This window comes from Stegodyphus dumicola, chromosome 5 (assembly GCF_044657685.1).
Source record: "Stegodyphus dumicola isolate Sdum_Otavi_A_Nest chromosome 5, ASM4465768v1".
In the NCBI taxonomy this organism is placed as follows: Eukaryota; Metazoa; Arthropoda; class Arachnida; order Araneae; family Eresidae; genus Stegodyphus; species Stegodyphus dumicola.
In genome coordinates, this window is record NC_140772.1 from 130,299,591 (window position 1) to 130,312,535 (window position 12,945).

Here is a 12,945-nt window from a genome sequence, read left to right on the forward strand (position 1 = left end):
GTTAGCCTTTTTGAAGAATGAAGTATTCAGTAAAGAACGCACGACTTCTGTTAATTATAACTCTAGAGAGAAATATTCACGATTAGAAAAGCAACTGCCCTTCAAATCTAAACATTCTCTAGCTATAACAAGCAAGCCATCTACAGTTGAGTTATTGTCAGCCAAATCGCAATGTCTGTTCTGTGGAACCGGAAATCATAAATCTTGCGAAATTTTAAGTGTGGAAAAGAAAAAAGAGATTTTGAAATGGCAAGCCAGGTGTTTTTTATATCTTGGTTAAAACCATCGAATCCAAAACTGTAAACAAAAAATAAACTGTTCCTTCTGCTTTAATAAACACTCAAAAGCCATTTGTTATTCATTCCATCAGAAAAAAGATAATCAAAAACCTGAAAAGAAAACTTCGAATTCAAGCATTATTTCCGCTGTTTCGTCATATAATTCCGATGAAAATAGATCTAATAAAATATTATTACAAATGGCTTATGAGTTGATTCGAAATAATGATAAATCTGAAAATGTGAGAATTCTTTTTGATAATGGCTCAATGAGATCTTTCATAACTAAAGATGTATCTAGTAAAATGGAGCTTCCGATTGTTAGAAAAGAATCACTTTTTGTTTATTCTTTTGGAGATAAAACTGCGTTAGAAAAAACCTTTAATGGTCTTAAAGCAAAATTAGACAATGTTAGGATCCCAATCATAATATATATATATTGAACTTCTTGAAACTGAAAATATATCCAATACTGTTATCTCCCCTCCAGATTTGAACTTTGTAAATTGATTGAACTTTTGAAAAATAAAGTTTTACAAAATTTACAATTAGCAGACTGTTGTAGACAAAGTGACAAAATTGATATTCTCATAGGAGTAGATGTCTACTATTCTATAATTACTGGTAAAATTAAAAGAATTTCAAGAAGTGTAGTAGCCACAGAATCTTTATTTGGGTGGTGTTCGCGGGGTAAAGTAAATAATGATCATAGTGAATTATTAACTATGAAAGTAATAGTAAATGAAAACTTGATATCAGATCAGTTACAACAGTTCTGGAAGCTAGAAAACTTAGGTTTAGGAAGTGATACTCAAAACGACAAAACTGTTGATTAGAGATTATGAAATCTTTCGAATTTGATATCAAATACAGTGAAAAGTCGTTAATTCGGACACCCATAATCCGGAATGATCTATAATCCGGACCTCAAAGCTACAAACTTTCTGCGCAAGCGCGTAAAACCTTTACGGCTGTGAATATGCTTGTGCGCGTGCTCAAAATACGTTTATTAGTGCGCGTTTAATGTATAACGGACGGTATAAGCTAAGCTAAAATTATCTAATTATCTATTTCAGTTAATGTTGCAGATTGCGTTGTTCCTTAATCTTCGAAATGGATCCGGCTTATTATTTTTTGCAGACTGTTAGAGCAATTGTATAAAAGTAAGCTTGAACGTTCGATTATGTCAAATAGAATTTCTGATATATATTTATTAATATGTAAAGAATCTACAAAGCGAAAGTATGTTTCAAAGTTCATTAAACAAAAAGTGGAGTTGCTGCAAAAAATGGATAAAGGCATATCCTTTGTTTATCTAAACTTTGTTTATCTTTAATGCCACGACGCGCAATGAATTGGAAGTTGATCTGTCAGCACTATCCTTATCTTCAGTGCAGATGTTTCTAATTTATTTGGCTTATGATTCCTTAATAAATGTAGTATTTCATCTCAATGTACTCCGTCTTTGATATGATTTAAATCAAATAGCTCGTCATTATAATTCACTTCCGATAGCGAAGAAGAGGTTATTGAAAACGAAAAAATTTCGATTGAAAAATTAGTTGGTAGACACAGCAATTATAGGACTTGAACAAGAAATTATGTCTGTTTATAGAATTAAAGAGAATGTATTATCACATAAAAAACGAAGCAACTTAAACAACATACATTGAAAGAAATGTTTAATAAAGTAAACAAATAAATATTAAGCTTTTTTTTTGTAAATTTTGATACCCTTTAGATCATAATTGTTCTTTATTTCATAAATTACGGTTTCACATTTTTAATATTATAATTTCTGCATGCCATCTTACCAGATTTAAACTGATGATCTATAATCCGGAAAAATCGATAATCTGGAATCGCCGAAGTCCCGACGAGTCCGGATTAACGACTTTTGACCGTATAAGAATGGCAGATACCAAGTAAAATTACCTTGGAAACCAAATTCAAAACATTTAATGGAAGATAATAGGGATATAGCACTTGAAAGATTTAAAGAAATTAAGTAACAAATTTAAAATTGATAACGCTTTGTTTGTTCAGTATACAGAGGTTTTAAAGGATTACGAGTTAAAACAGTTCAGGAAGACAATCAAAATGATAGAGCAACAAGCAAACTAAGAATAGTTTATGATGCTTCAGCCCATAAACCAAACACACTCTCTCTAAATGACTGTTTATATACTGGTCCGAACCTGTATCCTGATATTTTTGATTTATTGATAAAATTTAGACAAAATTCAATAGGCTTTACAGCGGACATTACACAAGCATTTTTACAGATGAGTTAAATGAAGAAGACAGGGACGTTACACCATTCTTTTGGAAAGATGATCCTGATGACAGCAATGAAAATTTGAAAACCTTTAGATTTACAAGAGTTTTGTTTAAAGTAAAATCTAGTCCCTTTCTCCAAGTTGCTACTATTAAGGATCACCTTAAAAAACATTCAGAAATATATCCTGAAACAGTAGAACTCTTAAACAACTGCCTGTATGTTGATGACATTATTGGTGGTCAACAAAATTTAGAACAAGCCCTGAAAGCAAGTTTAGAAATTGTGAACATTTTTAATCAAGCTAGCATGTTACTACATAAGTGGCATGCTAATTCCAAAGAACTCAAAGACATATGGCATTGCAAAGAATTTTCGCTGCAAGAATCTCCTGAAGTTGTCGCGATCAAAGTGTTAGGAATTAACTGGAATATGGATAATGATAATTTTAATTTTGATACTCAGCACTTGACAAATTTCATTTCCTCGTCAATTAACTCAAAACGTTTTCTATTACAAACCGCAGGCCGTATTTTTGATCCTGTCTGATTTTATGGCCCTTTCACTATAAGAATAAAGTGTCTGATTCAGGAAATCTGGTCTGCCAAAATTGATTGGGACGATGAATTACCACCTCATCTTAGTTATAAATGGAAAGCCTAGTATGAAGAAATTGAAGAACTGAACCACCTCAGGATTCCCAGATACTATTTAGAGGGATTATCATATGTAGATGTGAAAGAAATAGAACTCCATAGCTTTTCTGATGATAGTTTGAAAGCTTATGGATGCATGGTATATTTAAGAATAGTTTTGAACAATGGAACTTTTCAAACAGTTTTTATTGCCTCCAAGAGTAGATTTGCGCCTCTGAAATCACTTACACTTCCTAGATTGGAGCTTTTGGGTGCAATTTTATCCACTAGATTGAGTGATAAAATCACAAAAATGTTTAAAATATGAAGAAATTCCCTTCCATTGGACTGATTCTCAAATTACTTATTTTTGGATTCATAGATCTTCCGAAAGATCCTTTCATCAAAAACAGAATTTATAAAATTCAGAAACTAACTGAAAGCAATAATTGGCATTATTGCCGTGGGAAAGATAACCCCTCTGACCTCGTATCTCGAGGAACTACTGTTGCTAATTTAAGAAATTGCCAACTTTGGTGGCATGGACCACCCTGGCTCTTACAGTCTTCAGAATTTTGGCCCTCCGATAATGTAGACGTTATTGAAGAAGAAAATTTAGAATATAGAAAGAAGTTTGCTTGTACCCAACAGTATAAATGTATCGCACAAGAGAAGGATGAATTATTTGATATTTCCAAGTACAGTCAAAAGTCGTTAATTCGAACACCCATAATCCGGAATGATCTATAATCCGGACCTCAAAGCTAAAAACTTTCTGCGCATGCGCCGCGTTGGCACATGCGCATAGGCATTTACGCGTGCACATAAGACCTTTACTACTGCGCATATGCGTGTGCGCAAGCGCAGAATACGTTTTCGCGTGCACGTTTAATGTATAACGGACAGTATAAGCTAAAATTATCTATTTCAGTTAATGTTGATGATTGCGTTGTTCCTTAATCTTCGAATTGGATCCGGCTTATTTTTTGCAGACTGTAAGAGCAATGTTATAAAAGTAAAATTGAACTTTCGATTATGTCAAATAGAACTTCCGATGCTGGAGCTCCCAAAGGATCTACAAAATGAAAGCATGTTTCGATGTCCATCAAACAAAAAGTGGAATTGCTGCAAAAAATGGATAAAGACATGAAGAAGGTGACAGAGAGGTTAGTGAAAACGAAAAAATTTCGATTGACAAGTTAGTCGGTATTCTCGGCACAGCAATTACGGGACTTGAACAGCGGAACTTTGTAACTGAACAAGAAATTATGTCTGTTTTATAGAATTAAAGAGAAAGTATTATCACATAAAACAAAGCAACTTAAACAACTTACATTGAAAGAAATGTTTATAAAGTAAACAAATAAATATTAAGCTTTTTTTTTTTTTTGTAAATTTTGATACCCTTTAGATCATAATTGCTCTTTATTTCATAAATTATGGTTTCATATTTTTAATTTTAGAATTTCTGCATGCCATCTTACGAGATTTAAACTGATGATCTATAATCCGGAATCGCCGAAGTCCCGACGAGTCCGGATTAACGACGTTTGACTGTATAATCTTATGAAAATATTAAGAATAACAGCTTGGATTAAACGCTTCGCTTTGAAAACTAGGAAGCTCGCAAATTTAACAGATGTTCCTACAACTGAAGAGCTTAAAGGTGCAGAAGAATTCTGGATACGTAGAATTCAAAGATTAGCATATAATTCGGAAATTTCAGGATTGGAAACTGATAAAAGCGTATTTAAGAAGTATACAGTAAGGGTTATAGTAAGTAATTGTAAGAATTTTCATTTTATTTGGGTTTGATTGTTATTCAGCTTAAGTGTGTGAACTCTGTGAGTTCAGGTAGGGAGTGTAGAGAAATATGATGTCATACAGCTATAGCAGCACCCTCACCTGAAGTAGAAGTTAGATATTAGATGGGAATGGCGCATTAAGCCATATCCTTTGATTAGTAGAATTTTCCATATGTTGATTAAGTAACTAATTATTTGTATATATTGTAAAATAAATATTTAACTTAACCTTCTTGAATATAGATGAATTATAGATATAGATACATTGTTCTTCATTTAGAAAGATCGATATTAGTTACGGTAGAAGTTTCGCCTTAAGATTAAATCACCCTTTCGTGACAGTAACAGACTGTGCTGCTCCCTGATCTTCTAATTTGATCCAGCTTATTATTTTTTGCAGACTGTTGTCATTACGGCAATTTTATAAAAACTAAGCTTGAACTTTCGATTATGTCAAAAAGAATTTCCAATTCTGGAGTTGCCAAAGGATCTACAAAGCAAAACCTGGATGTACATTAAACAAAAAGAAATATTGCTGCATAACAGGGATAAAGGCATATCCGTTTCAAAATTATGTGAGGAATGTGGCATTGGAAGGTGACACAAGAAAAAAGAAAAAGGAACTTTTTGAATTTTTTGTGGAAGCATCTTAAACAACTTACATTTAAAGAAATGTTTAATAAAGTAAACAAATAAATATTAAGCTTCTTTTTGTAAATTTTGATACCCTTTAGGTCATAATTGTTCTTTATTTCGTAAATTACAATTTCATATGTTTAATTGTATAATTTCTACATGCTATCTTACCAGATTTAAATTGATGATCTAATATCCGGAAAAATCCCAAATCCAGAACTGCCGAAATCTCAACGAGTCCAGATTTCAGACTTTGTTCTGTGTAACTATAGTGTGTAGAAATGAAAAAGTCCTTCCTGAGAAGTGGTACAACACCTTGCCTAGCTGGATCAGCTTACCTCCATCGAAGGATAACCATCCGAAAATAAAAAGAAGTTCATAGTATTTAGGCAGTCGTTACACAGAGATGTTATCATCTTGAAGAAAAATGCGCACTGCATATTCGCAGAGCAGTTTACGCTTTTAGGTTTACGCTCTGCATATTCGCAGAGCGTAAACCTAAAAAATGCATAAACAAATGTTGTTTATAATTTGATGGCTGTACGTGTTGTTGTTTTTTCACAGTGTGAGAAACATGCATACTTTCACGCACATACTTCATTTTTCTGAAATATAATACTGGGCAATAAATAATATTTGGTGGCAGTGATTTGAAAAGTGATATGCTGTTTATAGTGATTCAGCACAAAATGCTGTTTCAAGACTAATATCTCATTCAAGATTAACGTCCCTTTTGGACTAATGATTATTCGTGATTTCATTTTTCTTTCCTGGATATCAGCTGTAAACTGAAACTTTATCCATTTGATCTGCTTAGAATTCAATGTTTAATTTATAAATTCTTAGGATTTGAAGAATAGTCTTTGTTATTTCATTTAGTAGTCATTTACTATATGGTTTATGAATTCTTACTTTTAAACATTTTGTAAGACATAATGTACCATTCTGTTTTTCTAAAATGTAAACTAGTCTGTCAAGGTGTATTGCTTGTTTTCTCTCCAGAAATATATGCTGGTATTTTATTGTAGGTTTATCGCAAAACAAGGTCTTGATAAGACTTTTTATGAATGTGATACTCATATGTGGCGTCTGGGAGATAGAACCCTACCTTGGGGAATACGTGTAGATGGTGGAAGTGATTGGATTGCCTTACATCGCAGTTTTTGTTTGTATGTGACACAGCAAAACGATACTCTTCTGCAAGGCCTTATGACTGTCTTCCGTTACACCTTACTTCCTGCAGAGGTGATAATTTTTTGGTTATATGTAAATTGCTGTTTTTTTTGGCAGGGGGGAGACATTAAATAATTTTAACTTTTAAATATAATATTACATAGCATTGTTTAATATAAAATGCTTAGTAAATTAATGTTAAGTTTTAAATTGTTTTAATTAAAATTATGTAACTAAAATTCAATCTTCAAAATACTCTTGAACACAGTAGCATGAATGGTTTGATTAATTAGTTGTTTATTTACAGAAAGTTACTCTCTCAGTTAACCAATTCTAATCAAGAATTGCAGTTAATTATTATCCCGAGAAAACTCGAAGCAGAATTTGTTAGTACGATTTCTTTTATCACGGTTTTACTCGGTCTGGAGGAAATAAAAGGAAATATTCAGCTTTGATTGGCAGTTTTCCAAATTTTGTTGGTTGCGCGGTTCGTTTGGAGGGACTGGTCGCGTGTTTCCCTATTGTATAGTATACGTTGGCTTGTGGATTAGTAATATATAAAGAAGGACGCATGCGTTGAAAAAAAATAAAATAATGGCGATGATGGAAGATAGCGAAAGCGATGATTTTTCAGATAGTGATTATGAAAAGGTGGGGGAAAAAATCGAAAAAAAAAATAATAATAATCCAACGAGACAGTGTACTCTGTGCTCCCATGAAAGAGATTCCAGCGGTAAGCCAGTCAGAAAAGAGACCAGATACCAGTGTAGAATGTCAGGTACCACTCTGTGCTGTCCCTTGTTTCAAAAACTATTATACAAAGATTTATATTTAACTTTTTTTCGTTTGCCCGAGATAACTCGGGATAGTAAACTAATATTAAAAATAAATGCTTTTACACCTTCAAAAAACTAAAAATTCAACTTAAAACCTACATATTTTGATTTGTTTTGTTTTGTTGTATTTAATAATAAAATAAAAAAATGTGATGATTTTTTGCAATTGTTTTCAAAAAAATTTGTAAGGGAAGCGGTTAATATTGGCTTAGAAGTAAATATCATATTTCAAGTGGATGTTTTTAAAATAGTAGAAGCGTAATGCGCTTGCACTGAAATTAACAAATTTGTGTCCTTTTTTTCCCTTCTCGTTTTTGAAATTAAAAAAATCAAATTTTTATAGCTCTCTGCTGTTTGGGTTATAATAATACATAAATTTATGTTTAGAGGGCCAAAGAAATGTTGAATTAATTATTAGTGTCAAAAGTCTAGGACATCACTTTAAGTATATATAATGTTCGGTATCTTCCAAATAGATTATTTTCAATAAATATGGAGAAAAAAAAAAAAAAAAGAATTGCATTTATTTAGTTTATGGAAAGTTGTATTTCGCTTAGTGTTTTTGTTGTTTTGGCTGTGAAATCATCTGACAGTTTCTGCTATTGATTTTTAAAAAATATGTGTGATTTTTATGCACTTAAAAAATAATTTAGACTTTTTTTAATTGAAGAAAAATATTTGTTGAGCAATATTTTAATATACATATCGATATGTCGTAGCATCCCGCCTATAATACCTTCATTAAAATATTCTTTTGAAAACTGTACCTATGTTATATGTGCTACCTAAGATTTTAAAATTGAGTTTGGTTGTTTTTTGTATAATCTGTATTTCAAAATAAAACATATATTGATTTTTACCTTCAAGTATACCTTTTATTTGTTGTCTTGTAGAGAATTTTTAATTTACTGAATTAATGTACGTAGTGCTGTCTTATATATAATCCTTTCTTTTTCCTCTAAAACGTTTTTTAGATACCGTAACTGTCAGCCATAACTATCTCATATATGCACCCCAGAATGTGTAAGGTAAATTATCATTTATCCTTTAACTTAAAATAAAACATATTTAGTTAATTTCGACTCGGGTTCTGATGTTCATCGTTATCTTTCTCGAAAATATCTTCAGTATGTCGAGAATTTATATCTATAGTGCCTCCCTTTTTTTTTATTTTTTTTATTTATTTATTTTTTTTTTTTTTTAAATCTCTTTGTAAAATCTTAAGAAATTGCAGAGTTGTCTGTGTTTGAGTCTGTATGATATATACTTCCCATTAAGAAATGGAAATGGGTTTCACTGATTTGCAGATAAATAAAGAATTACTGTGACTTTGTACATGTACTAAAAAACTGATATTTAGATACTCAGAATTAAGGCTTAATATTTGTGTTATAGCTGGAGTAAAGTTGAAATTTGTTTGTTAATTAATAGTTATTGGTAAAAGAACTTGAAAAAAAATATTTAATATTAAAAAAGAATGCATATAATAGTATTATTTTTTAAACTGATTTTTAGTGACTGTTACTATCTCAAATTGTTTGACTTTATGGACATAAGGAAAGCGTTTAGAAAAGTAATAGAAGTATTGTAGCTTTAAAATATCTTTATATCATATTTTAAAAATTGCTCTTATATATTTTCGTTTTTTTTTTTTTTTTTTTTTTTTTTTTTTTTTACAGTCTTTCTTTCACACTGTGCTTCAAAATAGTGAATTTTGTGGAACGGTAATTGATAACAATCTTCATGTCACAAACTGGAAAAGGAAGCAGGGTTGTAAATGCCAATATAAACATATAGTAGATTGGTGTGGTTGTTCTCCTAATGTCTTTAAGCCTGAAGACTGGCCACGTTTACAGGTATTTAAACAAATGTATAAAAAGTAACTTAATATTAATTCTATGTAGAAATACAAACTATATTTTGGTAAATGTATGCTGGCATTTTTTATAAGTAATTAAAAAAATAAATTATTCTGTGGGCATTAAAATGTTTGTCATTTCCTTTATCTGAAATGACTGCCATTAAAAATAAATAGTAATGAGCATGTAAGGACTTAAATAATAAAAGTAAGGTAATTGTTGCAAAATAATTCCATTAGGATTTGGTTTATTTGATTATGGCAAAACAAGCTAGGGCTATCTGCTTAAGGGGAGGGATTCCTTTCCGGAGGCTGTTTGAAGGGAAACTGGCTTGTATACACATTACACTTGGGAAAAACCATGAAAACACTCATGCAGCCAGACTGCTTGCCTAGAATTGAAGCCAAGTCAAACAATCAGTGTTCAGCAATTTTACTATTCGGCCACTGATGGGCTAATTGCATTACAAATTAAGGTAGTGTAATAGAATTGCCTCATTATAAAGTATAAGTATGAATCTTCTCTATTCAAAGTAAGCTTTTGCACTTCCTTGAATAGATAGAAATTATTTATACTCATTTCTAAGTGAGTGCAAACATGAGTCTCAAAATTGAAGAGTAGAATTTCTGTTTTGACGAATTCCCATGATTTTTTGAATTTTTTGTTAAAACTGAGATATATTTCTGCCAGCTTTCTTAAGTAATCTGTGAGATTCAGAAAGTCTTTGTTGCCATTGATTGTTATGTGTAATTGTTTAAAATTTCAAAATTTATTCAAAAGGACTAAGAAGTAAAATCTTACTTGGTTGCTGCAAAAATATTATTTAATTCAATAGAGTTATAAAGAAACTAAAGAAAGTTATCTCCTAGGAAATTTGAAGTGAAATTTAGAATGTAAAAGAGTTTTATAGTAAAAATTGGCAATTAGAAAGCATTTTCAGAAAGTTCAGAAATTGCTCTGTTATGGAAATAATAATAACCAGAATATATTAAGATACCGTTGTATCAATTAAAATGCAAAACAGAAGAATTATTACAGTTTTCATGGGAAGATCCAGACTTATCAAGGGGAATTGGAATCTATCCATACAACCAACAACAAGTCATGGAAAACACGCTTTGTCATCTCGCAAATAAATAAATAAAAAAGAAGTAAATAAGTGAATTTCTTTTAAATAATGGGCCCAGCGGCCGAACGGTTAAATCTCTGAACATTAAATGTTCTGACCTGGATTTGATTCCAGATGAACGGGCTGGCTGCATGTGCATTCTCATGGTTTTTCCCACGTATAACACATATACAAGCCAGTTTTCCTTAGAAAGTCCTTTACGAAGGAACCCCTCTCCTCAGGCAGATTGTCATAGTGTGCTTTGTGCTAATCAAATAAAACAAAGCAGATCTTTCAAATAATGTTGAGATTGTTACTTGCTTTTTCTGCTTTAGTGATAGTAAAGTTCTTCAGCTCTAGAATTTTATTTTTAATTACATTCTTTTTGTTGAAGAGAAATTGTAATTTATTATACAGTACAAAGTTCGATATCCGAAATGATCTGAAATTAAGACCTCAAAGCCGCCAACAACCTTTTTTTTAAGACCCTTTTTACTTCTTTGTACGAAGTAAAAAGGAAGTATTGTAATTGTGAAAAGTTTCAGGCAGCTTATTTCAACTAAAATATCCATTTTGACGTTATCGAATGCAATTTAATGATGCTTTTGCGTGACATCTATACGTAAGGACAGAATAAAAGACACTTTTCCTCCAAAAAAAATTTAAAACTGCTTTAATATGAATTCTGAAGAGAATTTTTCATGGTGTCTCACATAACTCAAAAACGAGTAGCGTCAGAACGTTGAAATTTTGCCTGTAGGACTGCTATAACATGTAGATGTGCACCTTGTATTTTGGTTACAATCGGTCGAACCAAACATATATAAATATATTTATATATATATCTACTTTGTAACCCGGCCCAGTGATCTCAGTTTCTTTACTCTTATATGTTTGTAAATTGTGCATTTTTTGCTTTAAAAATTATTGAATTATGTTGTTCTTATCTTCCGGTTAAGGTTTTTATGCCTTTAGGAAATTTGCAAGCAATATGTGTAGAATTATCAACAATTTAAAAGCTCTTTAAGTGAGGTTAAGCCTAATTTTTAAACAATGTGGTGGATTTGTTTGTTTACATTTGAAACAGCAGAATAGTAGATTTTTTGCCAATCTAGAGAGTAAGCTTTAAAACAACAAAGATAACGCCTTCATTTATTATTGCAAATTAAATCATGCTTAATCTTTTCTGGAATTTTTTCGTGGAAATAAGTGCTTAAGATTTATTTCGTAATTTTTAATATAGATATTTTGAGTTTTTGTGTATTTTTGCCTTGTTGCGAAATGAAAACTGAATTAATTGAATGAGAAATACTGAATCGTCTGTGAAAAACTGTTTCTTTTTTGTTTTGATTGCTTAATTTCTTTTATACATCATTCTGTTGAAGTTATTTATGTTACAAAAGAAAAAACAAGGTACTGTAATTTTTTTTTTATTTTATATATTTGTTTGGCAACATCTCAGAATGTACTTCAACTTCTACTTTGAGAAGCTCAGTTGAGCGATTTGTTATTGACCTTGTCATATAACTTGCATTAAAAGCATGGATTAGAAAAACGTTTAGTAAGATTCTTCTTTATTTTTAGCATATTTAATCTTAAAATGCAATAGTTTATTTGTTTTACGCACGCTACGTGCAAAAAAGTGATAGTAGAGTTTTATTTTTAACGCAGAAGTTTTTATAATGTTAAGAGATAACCCTAACCACGCGATTGGCAAGAACGGAAAAGTTTTTTCTCCTTATTCAAGTCCTGAAATCATATTTTGTTTAAAGGAAGCCCTAGAGGGAAGTATTTGATTGAAGTTGACTAAATATTCAAGTGTTTATCGTTTTTTTTCGTTAAAAGTGAAGAGCGCTAAGAGTAAATAATGGAGGTAGGAAAGTTGCAGTTGAAGCCATTAAATGGAGAATCGGATTGGCCGATGTGGAAGTATAGAATCAATTTCACTTTAAACTACTATATAATGACTCCTCCTGAAGGAAAAATAGTTAAACCAGATAAGCCACCAGAAGGAGCTGTTGAAGCAACTTTGAAGAAATACTCAGATTATCTTTCACAATATAAAAAGGCCATCACTTGTGCCATGATGATGCTTACAAATTCTATGACAAAAGAAACCATGCAGAAAATTATGAGGTTTGATACTGCTAGAGAGGTATGGCTGGAACTTCATAAACTTTCTGAAGCAACATATGACAATCAATTATATAATATTTGTCTACAATTTTTCCAGTGTAAGTGGACAATGAATGATAGTATGGCTGCCCATTTATCAAAACTGAAGAATCTTTGGAATGAATTAAATTTAGGTCTTCAAAGAAAGAAACCCAACTGCCT

At 31.2% G+C, this 12,945-nt stretch overlaps 1 protein-coding gene across 2 annotated transcripts in view; it reads left to right on the plus strand.

Moving 5' to 3' along the window:
* Positions 1–12,945, plus strand: part of LOC118191544 (xylosyltransferase Oxt-like) — a 142,657-nt gene that overhangs the window by 71,991 nt on the left and 57,721 nt on the right. For both annotated transcript variants that reach the window (XM_035362340.2, XM_035362341.2), the window contains 2 exons: positions 6,661–6,877; positions 9,321–9,497. In XM_035362340.2, the coding sequence (XP_035218231.2) occupies positions 6,661–6,877; positions 9,321–9,497 (394 nt within the window). The remainder of the gene's footprint in view (positions 1–6,660; positions 6,878–9,320; positions 9,498–12,945) is intronic.